Genomic DNA, 14,670 nt, shown 5'->3' on the forward strand with positions numbered 1-14,670 from the left:
AACGCTAAAATTGAAAATGAGAGGCTGTCCAAGTTGTGCAAGCCTTCCTGACCCTGATACTCCTCTATGTGCTCAGGAGGACACCCTACCCAGCTACTCCCATCTAATACAGAGAGGTGATGAAAACAGTGATGCCATGTTTTGCTGAGGTCTGTGCCAAACAAACATGTGTTTTTATGTCTGGAGAACATGATTTGTAGGCCAAGGCATCTCTGGAGCACCGTTATATTTTGTCACACATTTTTCTCAGAAAAAGAACATGCAGCTTCTACGATCTGGACATTGCACTTGGCCATACTGTGATTTCAAGAATATTTTGCTTAATTGTTCTAGTATTTTTTAATTTGCTTCTCCCCGAGGGGAAAGATACTGTCTTTCCTTGCTATTAAAAATAATTAATCTCTCCTTTCTGTTCCTGAGGGAATCCATAAGTATTTAACCCCTCTGCTTCCCCTGAAGAATCAGTATTGGATCTAAATGCCTGTCTCAGCACAGCTGCCCCTCCTCCCCCCAACCGTTGATCAGTCTACGGGACAGAAACCTTAATAACATCCAACACATCTGAACCCCAAATGTAATTTGCTGGCTTTGCCTCTGGCTGGAGGCACTGAGGAATTAATTGATTAAAATGTAACTCTGCCAAGATAACCGTCAGGGGAAAAAGGGGTTTCTTTGATGCAAAGTCTTGGACCGCAATTTATTAATCAGCAATCAGGAACTGTCGCAGTGGCATCACGGCTGACGGGAGCGGTCTACACTGACGGTGAAAACGAGAACCACAGATTGCCTGTACAGCAAGTCTCCATTTACACACCTACCTCGAATCTGATCTTTTTTTATGGCCATGTGACCCAGAGCTGGCCTTTCCACTGCCGTTTAACCTTGGGAGAAAAAACATCCCACGGGATTGGATTCTCTCGTGTTTGGACAGCTGTGAAAAGATCAGATCTGCGGCGTGGCGGATCAGGTTTTTGCCGGCAGTGTAACTCCAGCCCGCGTCGATGGCGATGAGCTGGCCTGTCCAGCTCGGCGACCCCTTGATCCACGGTGAGATATGTGCTGTCAGCAGAGCGGCACAAACAATACCTCGCTGTCATTCCAAGATCCCTGTATCATCCCGGCAAGCCAAATAAACAGAGCCCGGCCCCTGACCAACTCAATCTGGCTGAGACTCTCCAGGCCTCTGCAAAGAGCACCAGAGCCGCTGTCCTGTCAAGATGTAATGCTATTTTAAAAGCTCTGCTTCCCTCTCTGCCAAACATAATGACATTTCAGGAGAGAGGGTGAGAGAGGGAGACAGAGACAGAAAGAGAGACGGCAGTGCCTCTGGGTGTCTTATAAAACAGGTAGCACCCAGCAGTGCACTGTTGTTTACAACTTTTTTGTCTTTACTTGACTTCTACAATATCCTTGGGGCAGCTTGTGCCCCGACTCAGAGAAATGAAAACCTCTGTTATTATTAATCATGCATATTATGGATTTTTCCCTCCGCCTTCCTTGTCAACTCAAATATCCATCAATGTCGTAGCACTTTTTTCATTTTGAGTTAAAGTCCCTCTCTCAGTTTATTATATGTTTATTACAATTTGATTGTGTAGCCAAAGTCATACCCAGATGAAAACAGGCAGTACCTTCTCATTCTTCACACTCCCTCATTCTTCATAACTCTCAAGACCTGGCCAGTTTGTTCACATGATGGCGGGAAGACAGAGTGTTATTTCTGCTCCATTTTACCCCCAGAATTTATGGCGAGCAAAGCAGGATGGATGCCAGCCCTGCTCACCTCATATCAAATCGCCCACAGACTACACCGCACCTTTTTCCTGGCAAAACAAACGCACATTAATCTGGTTCTGCTTCTCCTTTGTGTTTCAGAAAATTCTCGAGACCTCGGAGCTCAGTAAGGCTGCCCAGTGAGGGAGAGAGGAGAGCAGCAGCCTACAGATACTGATCGACCACTGAGGACAGCTTCACGCGGTTTTTAACAAATCAAACTGCTGTTTACACCGCCTCGCTGACTGGCAGGCTTATCCCCGCATATATGTATTAATGCATATATGTATTACGATACAATGTCGAAAAAGATTTAAAAAGAGTGTTGGATGTTTTCTGTTGCTGAGTTTTTGTGTCGGGCTGTACTATATTTATATCTTCACTGCAACACTAAAGTAAAATGAGGTTGAGCATCTCTTATTCTCGCTAGCAATAGAGAAATACTGTACAGTGTTGTTCAGAATAGACCACGACTGTTTACCAAATGTATTCTGTTGGCCTTCACATCGAATGTACTGTAACCAGGCTGTATTTGGGGGTGGTGGGCTGGACAAGTGTCACATTTATGGGTTATCGGTGAGGGATTTAGCAAGGACCTGAAAGGTGTTCAAATCAACGGAGAATTCTCTATACATACTGTACAGTAGCAAGTATTGATCACACACCCAGCACTTTTCATGAAAATAGTTTTTCCTCATGATACATTCTCTTTCCCAGCTTCTGAGGTCACATTTAATCAACAGAGTTGCTGAAGGATTATGCGTTAGACAGCACGCCGTTTTTCAGGCCTTGAAAAACATGCCCACCTATTAACATAATTACTATTGAAGTATACGGGATGATCGAGTACACACAGTCAACACACTTCACTATCACAGTGTAACAGCGAGCAGCATCTTTAAGCACTGCAGCTGCTTGAAAAATGGACTTCAGAACGGTTTTGTGTGTCTTGGGAGTCCTGGTGTGGCTCTGCATTCCAAAACCTCCGTAAAAATATTGATTTTTGGTGGACTGTCCCTTTATCTATGCATGTTAAACACAAACAGGGTATTATCTGATTGAAAAAAAAAAAAAAAAATCTATGATCTAAAATATTGTACGAACGGCACAGCTGTCATTTAAGTTTGTTTCAACACTAGTGCTCCTAATAAGTCAGAGGATGAGTTATTATTTATTTTAAAATATAGACATGCACTATGCAAAGCCTATCAGCAACTTTGTTTTGTATACTTAGACCAACCAGTGGTATTTACAGTATTCCCAAATGTGTTGGAATTATCAGGGAAAAAGCAGAATGAAACCAAAGTGACACATTCTGCAACCCCTGGCTCAAATAAATCAAAGTGCAATTACATAAAGTGTGACTCTTTTTATGTGTGTGATTATTGGATGTAATTGCCTAAAGCCATAAACGTGCTAGACTCTGAACTGCATGTTAAACAGGCTGTAGAGCTACCAGGCCAATGGTGAAGAGTTTCCCAGATGCAAAATCAAAAGATATTTGCTACATATTCCTGGGTGAGTGCAGCTCATGTGAGAGAAATGAGTTCATAGAAAGATCGAGGTATGAATACCAGCGGGTCTGGAAGCTTCTAGGTTATACGAGTGGCGAGGCGGGGTGAGCTCAGCGTGTCCAGCAGAGAGAGCGTAACCTCTCCGGTGTCAGGTGGCCTCTTAATCACCACCGACTGCCTTTCAGCGCCTCCCATGACCCGGATCACGCCTTTAGATATTAAAGTTTCTGGCCTGGACGGCTGATCATCTATCTCTGCACTCATGTTAGGTTCACCAAGTTAAAAGTCACTCATCTTTCCAAAATCCGATCCCAATTCATTTTCTACTAAATAAAAAAATGTGGCCATTCCAGCACCAGAGGCATCATTCACTAAACTGAGAGCACTTCATTTTTGAATTTATCAATTTAAGATCTTTTTCCAATTTCAGTTCAGTCATGGAGAATCTCTCGCAGCATGCAGCATGAGTCATACCCCAAGTTTGAGCCAAACCCAAAGAAAAAAAAAAAAAAAGACTCACAAGACCCAAATATGAGACAGAGTTTTCCACAACATTTTATTTTTGGATATTACCATAGCTATATGTAACGTTTGACAACAGGTATCAACTACAGAATAATACACTGAATAATTCTGTCATTTCAAACTTTTTTTTTTCCTTTTTCCTCTTCTGTCGGTTTTGGTCCAGTAACATCATGTCTGTGGGTGATTCTCTCCTCTCCTCTCAGTGTCATAGGAGCGATAATGTCAAACATTGAAACACATGCACATGTCATTCACCTGGATACAGCTGAGTAAGACAACAGTCAAGAGACTTGACATTATGAATAGAATTCGTGTCGTTTTTCTCACACATTTTTATTTTTCTCAGACACCCATATTACTAATTATAATAAGGCTATATTACTGTACAGCTATGCACCAAAAGGTTCACTCCGCTGTTCTAGATAAAGAGAAAGAGCACCATATTTACAACTCTATTTACACACATTTTTGTTTTTAAAAAGAAAAATCAAGGACAACAAACGAAAAGAAAAAAAAAACATAAAGGTAGCTTTCTCCTTTTTTTTCTTTTCAGTCCAATGTGGCCGTTCTAAGGCTGCACAGGTTTGGAATTTAAAAAAAAAAAATGAAAAAAAAAAAAAAAATTCCAAAATGAATGAAAAATGTTTATGTACAGATAGCTGCAACATACTGTATAGCTTATTGCCAATGCCCTTAAAGTATTTCCCCGTTCCCCTAGCCCTGTTTCTTCTTCTCTTTCATTTGTTCTCTCGTTCATCTCTTTGCCAGGTCCTTTAAAGCTAGTAAGTCAAAAGCCTATTCTCCTGCAGAGGTGTGTTCTTACGAAATCACTGAGTTACAAACCTCCCTTGTTCATGAGGTTAACGGGGAACACACACGCACACACACACACACACACGCGTGCACACACACTCACATGCACGCATAAACACAGCTGTCTGCACGTGCACTTAGACACACACGCTTGTTCTAACCGATGAGAGACTTCACATAGGCATCGACTTGACGTGTCAACTTAAGGGCCCACATCGACACAGCATTTTTAAAAACAGCAGATCGCTCAAAAAAGTTGAAAAATAAACCTTTGTTTTCAACATATATACATACTCAGCAAACACCCTTAAAAAAAAAAAAAAAAAAGAAACGGACAAAGCCTGCCTGTCTGGACAGAACACAAAGTCAACAGGTTAAAAAACAAAAGTCAAGCTTACATGTGGGTGCAAATGGGACTGAAGGGACTTTGCAGAGGTCAAATCAAAATACATTAAAATTCTTTTAAGCTAGTACGAGGATTCTCATGATGACGATCTTTGTGTTTTCATGTCCACTGGGCCCTGTTCTTCTTCTTTTTTTTTTTTTTTTTTTAGAGTCATGCCGACTTTGTGGTTTAATGAACTCTTTCTTTACTCTGAGAATCAGCACAAACAACAAACACTAGCTGAACGCACTGGCGTCCGTTACAGTCGCTGTGTACATGCAGATTATGCAACAGGAATAAACAAAACAAACAAACAAACAAAAAAACATACCTGATTTAGAAATGCATGGTCAGCAGTAACATTTTCATTGTCAAGCGATTTCCCAGCATGACTTGAGTAAAGTGTCCACAACGTGTTGGTGAAGATGGTGTGATTATGAGCATTAATCTGCTACAGTATTGTGTACTATAACCTGAACGGATATCTTTATGCTGCCATGGAGGAGTGCACTTGAAGCAGACTTTGATGAATCACCACACTTTTCCCTTACGGTCCCATTTTTTTTTTAAGATTAAAAACACAAGTAGTCTTTATAAAGCGGCACTTATCCAAATTTAAAGGGGTCTGAAATGGACTTTGTGACTGCTGGGGTCTGCAAATTGATGTGTGAGAGCTGGTTAAAATTACATTTCAAATCCATGCATTAAAAAAAATAAAAATAAAAATGAAAATAAAAAGAACATGAAACAGATTGTCTGAGTGCAATATGGAGTAAAAAGCACTGTCCAGACTGGAGTTCTCCATCAACTTTTAAAAATGAGGTCACTAACACAAATATAAACCCTTTCCTCTTCCCTTACTTATCAGATATCTTGACGTGGCTGAACTAATCCAGCACTGTCTGATCAATGATTTCTCCATGGATACTAGGTAGGCATTAAAAGTGGACCAAAAGTCAGAGGAGAGGAGGGAAAGGAGGCCGGAGGGAAAGAGAGACGGATGCGTTTCAGGAGTGTGCACACAGGGCCTGTGTGTTGACATGGAGATCTGCTCTTTCCTCCTCCGCTGATGGCTCCGCTCCTCCCTCCCCTCCACTCAGCTGCCCTGTACTTTCCAGTGCTAGTGAGGAGCTATATCGCTGTAATAACTCTCATAGTTCCTTTTAAGTGCTTGCCCGTTCAGCTACCATGCCCTACTACCGCCTCTTGTGGAAAAAAAATTTGGTCTTTTTCCAAATTCAATCAAGTTGCCATAAAATAAAATCAAACCCTCCACATAGTTGTGAGCTGTTACAATCAACACCACCCTAAAAACAGTTCAAAAGCATTCTGCGGGAGGGGGGTGAGAGCAGAACAAAAAGGAAAACTGAAACACACACTAATGAAAGCTGGAGAGCAAATTAACCACAAGCAGCATGCACCTCGTACATACATTACGCAGAGCAGTACAACTAATAAAACAACAAGAAAGTGAGAGCGGGGCGACGCAGTGCTGAGTGGTTAAGACAACAGCAGAAGGCAGGTGTGATGTCGGTGGTGAGGTGCTGTGAGGTCAGGTATCTGCTACAGCCAAACAAGAAGAAACTGAAAAGAGTGAGTCTGACAGAGGGAATGGAGTGTTTGAATAAATGATATGGAGAGAGGTGGTGAGGAGAAAAGAGATATATGAGTGGCATGGAGGGGTGTTTCTTGTGACTTTGGAGGGATGATGTGAAAAGGGGCTGAAAGAGGGGATTGAGAGGCTGATAAAAAAACAGGCAGGAGGGGACAAATGGAGCCCGGGTTGAGGGTGGTGGGGGTTGACTGATGGTCCAGAGGGGGGTGTACTAGGTCGAAGCAGCGGGGACGTTGGCTTCAGATGACCTGGCAGCAGCTGGCTGGAGCTGAGGTACAGAGCAGGCCATCCCTGGAGCCTCCGCCCCGCTGAATGTTGACAGAGATGGTCTTCTCACACAGAGGTAGTTGGAGCACGCCGTTCTTCAGACTGCTCAAGTTGTCATGACTGTTCCTGCCGCCCGGCCCCGCCTGCAGGCCCGGCGAGCCCTGCGGCACCACCTTTCGGTGCGTGTGTGTGTGGTGGTGCGCCGTGTGTGTGCGGGGCAGGGCAGTGGTGGGGAGCGTGATGGTGTCCAGGCTCCCGTTGGAGCCGATGCACATCTTCCACGTGGATTTCTCCTGGATTTTCACGCTCCCTCCCGAGAGACTCCGAGGGTCTATGATGAACCTCCCCCCGCTTCCGCCTCCTCCTCGACTCCTCGACTTCTGGTGCTGGAGCTGCGAGCTGAGGCACAGGCTCATCAGCTTCAGGCTTTCTACCAGCTCTGTGCTGCGGGTCGCCGTGCGCGACGACCTCGACGAAGAGTTTATGGAGGGGTTGGTAGTGCTACTGTTGTTACAACAACTCGAGGGGCTGCCTTGCCCTTTGTTACCCCCTCCCCCTCCCCCTCCCCCTCCTCCTCCACCTCCCTGACCTCCCCCTCCATTTCCACCCCTCCAGGAGGGCTCCCCCTGTCTGGTCCGGAGGAGCCACCTCCCTCTCCTGGTGGCTTGCCCTGCCCTGAGCTGCTGCCTCCCCCGTTGCCCCCTGAGCTCCCTGGAGGCCCCTCGCTGCTGTCCCTTCGGTTCCAGCCGTAGCCGAAGCCAGAGTCCTTGTCCAAGCGTCGCCGGTGGCTCTCCGAGTCGTCATCGCTCGTCTCCGAGCTCGAACACGACGAGCCCCGGCCCTGGCTCTTGCGGCGGTGGTAGCGTTTCTGCGTCTGCCCCGGGGGTGACGTGGACCCGGAGCCGGAGGTTAGGTTGGCGGCCCCTGCCGCTGCAGAGTTTCCGGCCATGTTCATCTTGAGGCGGCTGAGTTTCGGTGGCAGGCCCTCATCCATGTCGAAGTCGTCATCGGATTCTCCCTCTTCCTCAAAGATCTGGTTGAGCACGGGGGCGCTCTTCCTGGAGGTGAGGCGGTTGGTGATGGACGGGGGCTTACGCCGCAGGATCACCTGGGTGGGGAGAGGAGACGGGTCCTGCTCCTCCTCCTCCTCCTCGTCCTCCTCCACCCTGAGAGACAAGGACAGATAAGGCAGATTACTGATTTTGTTTCCATTTTTTTCTTCTCCAGGGTACATGCCACACATTCAAAGTTACATGTAAATATATATTTATTCCATGAAGGGTGTGCTCATTTATTTGATGTTTAAGTTTTCCATTTGTACTTTTTTGCCTTTTGTTTTCATCATGACTCTGATGGTTACTTTATCCAACTAAAAAGCAAAACATTAAATTATTTTCACTTCAAGCCTCAAGGCAATTAAAATTTGAAAATGCTAAAGGGGTGTGTAGATTTTTGATATTCATAGCACATTCACACCCACAGAGCCAATAATTTGGAGCTGTGAAAACAGAATCTAACTGATTATAACTGTATTATACCTGAACAGGCAGGTTCGCTGTTTGGTGGAGGCTGAAGCTGAGGTGGAGGGTGTGGGGGTCCTGTGGAGCCCAGAGCCAGATCCAGAAGCAAGGCCCAGGGTGGCAGCACTGGCTCCCTGGAACCGGATGAAACAGGATCAGCCAAATTTAGTAAAATACATTAAAACAGGTCACTAAGGTACCTTGGAGAACTGTCTGTGTAACTATGTACAAGTCTTGGGGTGGATAACTTTAATTTAGTATAAAGGTGCTGGCTGAGTTCTGCTGTTTGAGCCTTTAGGGCTCCAAGGAACTAATGGCAAACTGGGAAAGAAAAAACTTTGAAACAAACTGGGTCAGATTCTTTTGAACTTGCTGTTTCCCCCACAGCGTTAAAAAGAAATTTCAACTTGTGGCAGAGAAGACGGTACCTGTGCTGACTGTCCTGGAGAGTCTGTCACTGTGGTTTCCTCTCGTCGGCCCAGCTCCATCAGGCCCTTGGAGCGATGCCCATTGAGCAGATTCTCAGCGCTGCGGGCCGGCGACTGGGGTCCCCCAGCATGGGAGATGGAGGAGGCAGCCAGGCTGTCCTCGATGTCCTGGTGCATGTCCACTCTGGTGGGCCATGACTGCCTGCAAAGGGAGGGGAGGAGGGTTAAGAGGGGTGAAGATAAAATTTGAGTTTAATGCATTAGTTCACTCCTTGGCTTTTAGCTCTTTGGATGATTAAAGGCCTTCACTCACTTTCCAACACACTTAGGGAAAAACAGATAACCTCTAATATTAACAGAGGATTTGCTGTAAATAGAGATATTTATTTTCCAACTTTTCCTAGCTTTACGTGTGTGTGTGTGTGTGTGCATATTACATAAATAAAAGTACAAATTACACACCCAATTTGCAAGCGATCCAAAAAGAAGAGGGGAAAGTGGTTTTCCAGTGATTTTTAAGATGCAGTTTATATGTTGTCAAGTACTGAATTATGTAAAGGTCATGCTGACTAGAGGAGGATCAATAACTCAGCTTCCTCACTGAAAAGCTAGTCACCACTGAACTCTACCATCTCATTAATTTAATCTAATAGGTCTTTTTTGATTTAAAAAAAAAAAGGGCTCCACCAATAAAATGAATGCAATGACTGTGCTTTTGACCAGAAGTTATTTATGTCCATGCTGTGCTTTATTTGCTGTTTGTCATTGTTGTATAGAGCTACTGCACAACAACTCAACTGTGTATCTTTTTTCAGTGCTGGCTAAACCATGAACTCAATGACAATGAGTAATGCACCAATTAAATGCAGTCTGCATAGACCTGCAAAAAAGGAAAAATTGAGTTTGTAAAGCCGATTAGTCAGTGGCACAAGGGAGGGAGAGCTCTGAATGTCAGTCAGTGTAAAGGCTCAGTATCATTACAGTTCAGCTTATACTGGGAGATAGTGTCATTCTGTCTGCTTGTACAATAACTGCAAGTCAAGCAGCCAACACATGTAAGAATACCCAGGAATTATATGAATAGGATTTTAACCGTTTCCAGTGTGTGTGTATGTGTGTGTGTGTGTGTGTGTGTGTGTGTGTGTGTGTGTGTGTGTGTGTGTGTGTGTGTGTGTGTGTGTGTGTGTGTGTGTGTGTGTGTGTGTGTGTGTTTGTATGCCAATTCTTGGAACAATCATTAGCTGTACCATTCTTATTATGTAAATGCTTTGGTGTAATTTGAGACTACATACAGGACATCTATTTACAGTATAAGCAAAGCATTATATAGCCTGCCTATTCGTCCTCTAATGCTAAATGCAGGGCACAAGCCATTCAGTTTCAATTCTGGATGATGACAATTGTTCTGAGATGACCATATATGTAGAGAGAGAGAGAGAGAGAGAGAGAGAGAGAGAGAGATAGACAGATAAATAGATACACAGATACACAGATAGATAGATAGATAGATAGATAGATAGATATGCCATTTGAAGGGATGGTGTTTGTGGCAGTGAGTGAATTGCTGAACTTGATTATACAGCTCGGCAAACAGTCTTCTGGAAGGTTTCTGTTGACAGCAAAGAGCTGAAAACAAACAGTAAGCTCGAGCTGGTCCCTTGGCGAAGCAGTTACAGTCAGAAAACAATTATTCCCATGGTGGCCATCTCTGTTAGCTCAACACACACTCGAGCAGCCGTCAGACTCAGCACACACGTGTGTACTTTTGCTGACTTGAGTGCACACTTGCACTCAGAGAGTGTGTCTTCTGCATACATACAGACAGACAGGCAAACACCCTGCACACACAGACTCACACAGCACCATTAAGTGCACAGGAAGAAGTGTGCACACAATCACAGTGGCTACCTTTTTTTGGTGATGTGCTGCCATTCACTTTAACTCATGCAACGCTAATGCAAGCTTTTGACAGCTTATACTCAGCCTATAATCATAACTCTGAACATTTACACACTGTCACACTCACCCAATATAGCCAGTAAAATGAATAAATGAAACAAATAGTCTATTTTGTTTCAACTGTTTTCAAATGAAAACAGTTGAAGCAGGTAGTTAAAAAAAAACAAAAAAACTGGCCAGTTGTTGGCCTACGGTGAACAATAGGACATGCTGTGCTATAAATGTGGATGTAAACGGTTGCTAGCACAGCTGTTATGGCTCTTGCTGCTGGTGATTTAGCGGCAGGCTATATTTACTTGCATGTATAACAGCGCCTTCCAATACTCCTAGCGAGAACTCATGTCTGACGTTACGTTGTAGGCTGTGAATTGCCATTTCCACCATTCACTGTACAGCCACAAATCCCAGTGGAAAATATGAGGGGGATGTGCAAGAAACCCAATAAAAAAAATAAAATAGCCTGAGCACACTCAGAGACTTACGAGCCACATTTTGTTCCATGAGATAAAACGAAACACCTAACATCATCATGGTGAATTTTCATTCACACGTTTTATTTTTAAATCGATTGTTGCTAGTGCTATGCTACTCCTTTGGGGAAAATGACTCCAATGAGTGAGTTAGTTGTGATAAGTTAAACATGAAAAGCAACAACTATAATAAGTGTTCAAGGTAATGGAAAGGTAATGGAATAAATGTGAATTACGTAATTATTACAGATACGCAGTAACTGCAATTAAGCATGCATATCTTTTAGCCCAGTAGAGGGCAGGGCACACTAATAATACCAATGTAATACTTCACTGGAGTCAACTATTTTATTATTTTTTGACTGTATCATTACATTTTACATGGTGACTTGAAACACCATACTAGTGGTTTCCTAAATGATGTATGTGTTTATTTATTATTACAACTTATTATTATTAATTTGCAAAGTGCAGTCTGTAATACTGCTTAGTTATGCAAATATACTGTATAAAACATAATTACAAACCAAGCTGAAAAATGAAACTTCATTCACACCGTGGAAAAAAACCGCAAAAACTCTAATGGCCAAGTGTGCTTTTGCAAACAAGGAATCTGATCCCGGTTTACAGTAGCCTCTAGTACGTACATAGATCATAAAAGGATAAGCACACTGGAAGATGTTTCATGGGAAACTCAGTGGGAGATTCACAACATACCAAACTCAGTATAATTAGAGCTTGAGAATGATCTGTTAAAAAATGTCTGTTCATTATTTGTCACCCAGTGCTACTACACATCCACACCAGTGACTCACAAGTTTACAACTGAAGGGAGGTTGCTCATGATTGGATAAGAAACTTGCATACCATTGGACATTGTCTTTACACAACTGTTTGTGATTGGGTAAGTGTTTTGGTCTTGCAGCCACAGCAACAAACCTCAAGCAAATTATTTTGTTAGTCTCAAACAGCCTTATGTGGGAAGTCCAGTGTAGCACTGGTGCCTGCACACACATTGAGGACATACGTGTATTTACACAACCTTAAAGGTCCCTTAAAGCATCGCTTAAAGGGAGTGGGGGAAAAGAAGAAGCTAATGACAACATTACTTCTCAGTTATCTTTCAGTACTCCAACATGCATATGTGTGTTCAATGAAGAAAGCAAAAGCAAACACTAAGAATAAGCTTCGATCTGAGGGGATTAATATGGTTATTTTTTTATAATGTTAGCTGTGAGGAAGTCCACTTAGTGGCAGGAGGCTAACAGTTAGCATTTGGAGCATCCAGCCAAGATCCAGCTCTCAGCAATGATGAGAACAAGATAACACCACTACTGTTCTACATAATAACTAGGGGATCAGGTTTTTCAAAATGGGTGAACTATCCCTTTAATATGCAACACCCACATATGCAAAAAAAAAAAAAAAATCCCCTGGTAATCTAGCTGATGGGGACCAAGTATTGCAAAGAGGGTGCCTGACATCCCATTTGGTGAGAGACACAACTTCTGTTATCAAGTCGTGTGTGTGTGTGTGTGTGTGTGTGTGTGTGTGTGTGAGAGAGAGCGTGAATGTCCCCTGGTATCTGGGTCAGTCTGAACCAATTAGTGCAGGTCTCCTTTAAACACATTTGTCACCACCTCACAGACAAGGATCACACCACAGGAGACTGGAGAGAGTTTCATTTCACCAGGGCTCAGTAACGCAGGCTGACCTGCTGCTGGTGCCCTTCCACTCTCTAGTCTCTCGCTTTACCCAGAGAGCAGAGCGAAGGAGCTGCAGCCGAGCACCAACAAGCTTTCTTACTAGAAACCAGTTCTTCATTTCCACTCTGTCTCTCTCTCTCTGTCTCTCACACACTCACTCACACACACACACACACACACACACACACACACATTATTTTCCTTCCTATTTAAACATGAGATACACCAGAGGCTGAAGACTTCTGATGTACATTCCTCTATACACCCCCTACACCTCCTTCCTTCCTCTGCTCCTGCTTCCTCCACTATGAGAGTGTGGAGGAAGTCACTTCTACAGCTCAATATCCTAAGGTTATCCCTGCATAAGAATGCACTTCTATTTTGATCTCTGTAGATAAACTACAGTATTGTCAAATCTATACTCTAACAGAAAATCTGGGTGCGAAACACTCCAGTGCTCATCTCTGTTCCCCTGAAAAGTTCCTTCAAAACTTTTGTTTCTACTAAAACACCATTAAGAAAGACCTTTTGAACAAGGTACCTTTGACATGAATAAAATCCCAAGCTCATAAATCTAAAAAAGGCCTTTTTGCTCAGTGGATAACTGTTTGTAGACACTTCTACTGCTTTGTCCTCTCTTTATTTGCTTATATGCCCTTATTGCCCTTATATTCCTAATTAAAGTCGCTCCTAATTAAAATACTGGAGTGTAAAAGATGAAGCTGCATCAAGGCGTGTCCTTCGCAATATACTTTCTCAAATTTCAAGGTATCCTAGGTTTCACAAAGTCAAACAAAGACTTTTAATAAACTTTTCATGTTACCTAGACTTCAGTACCAATATAAGAACAAAATTAATTCAAGAAAAAGTGGGGAAAACAGACAATTTCCAACTGAATATAGCAAAAAAAGGTTCTGAGAATATACGTGGGCAGTTCAAGAAGAGGAATATTAGTGCATCGGGGGAGAAGTTACACGGTTTTCATTTCAGAGTTGATATGCCGCACAGGAAAGTCTGCCTTTATATGGTGAGAAAAACAGGACTTCTAATTCTAGCAACAGTATAAAAGACATTTAAACACTTTCAAGGCCTTGAATTTATTCAGAAGACTTTTTCATACATTTCAAGGATCCACAGATGTAGTGTATGGCCCCTACAGCAGACAGAGGAGTGAGGAAAGAGTTATGTCTGCGCTTTATAATCGGAACTGTCCTCCTGGAAACTTCTCACTGCCCTCTTCCTTATTTGTTCCTCTCCTCTGTCATTCTTCCTTTTATAACTGTGCACCCTCCAACTCTCCTCTTCTTCCTTTTAAGAGGAACAACGTCAGCGAGGAGGCAAGAAGAAAGACCTGGACGGTGAATAGTTCAGTCTCCCCCCGTGCTCTCCTCTCCCTCCTCTACGCCCAGTGGGCAATTCTCAGCTATGCAGACGGGGGCCCACTGGACCCAGGGACAGAAATAAAGGCTTGTGAGAGTTAACCCAGGCTTAAGTGGCTGTGGCTGGGCTGGGCTGGGGCTGGGCTCTCTGTCATGAGGCCAGGCAGGCTGAAGCAGTGGAGCGAGATGGGTCAAATACCCTCTCCTCAGCACACCATGACTCACATAGTCATTATGATGATGAGAAGTGAAATTTCTTACTCGCACTGGTCATTATCTGACCCCCCTCCCCGACCCCCCCAAAAAGGAAGAACAT

The 14,670-nt window shown here is 43.5% G+C and overlaps 2 protein-coding genes across 4 annotated transcripts in view; one reads left to right on the forward strand and one right to left on the reverse strand.

The window, feature by feature from the left end:
- The window catches only part of ano10a (anoctamin 10a), a 28,350-nt gene extending 25,225 nt beyond the window's left edge, over window positions 1-3,125 (forward strand). For all 3 annotated transcript variants that reach the window (XM_030071599.1, XM_030071600.1, XM_030071601.1), the window contains exon 15: window positions 1,876-3,125. In XM_030071599.1, the coding sequence (XP_029927459.1) occupies window positions 1,876-1,917 (42 nt within the window). In that variant the 3' untranslated portion in view covers window positions 1,918-3,125. The remainder of the gene's footprint in view (window positions 1-1,875) is intronic.
- A 694-nt stretch (window positions 3,126-3,819) lies between these two features.
- Window positions 3,820-14,670, reverse strand: part of snrka (SNF related kinase a) — a 61,336-nt gene continuing 50,485 nt past the window's right edge. Inside the window, 4 exon segments of the mRNA XM_030071598.1 lie at window positions 3,820-7,476; window positions 7,479-8,058; window positions 8,431-8,546; window positions 8,841-9,042. Of these exon segments, the coding sequence (XP_029927458.1) occupies window positions 6,865-7,476; window positions 7,479-8,058; window positions 8,431-8,546; window positions 8,841-9,042 (1,510 nt within the window). The 3' untranslated portion in view covers window positions 3,820-6,864.

This window comes from Myripristis murdjan, chromosome 16 (assembly GCF_902150065.1).
Source record: "Myripristis murdjan chromosome 16, fMyrMur1.1, whole genome shotgun sequence".
In the NCBI taxonomy this organism is placed as follows: domain Eukaryota; kingdom Metazoa; phylum Chordata; class Actinopteri; order Holocentriformes; family Holocentridae; genus Myripristis; species Myripristis murdjan.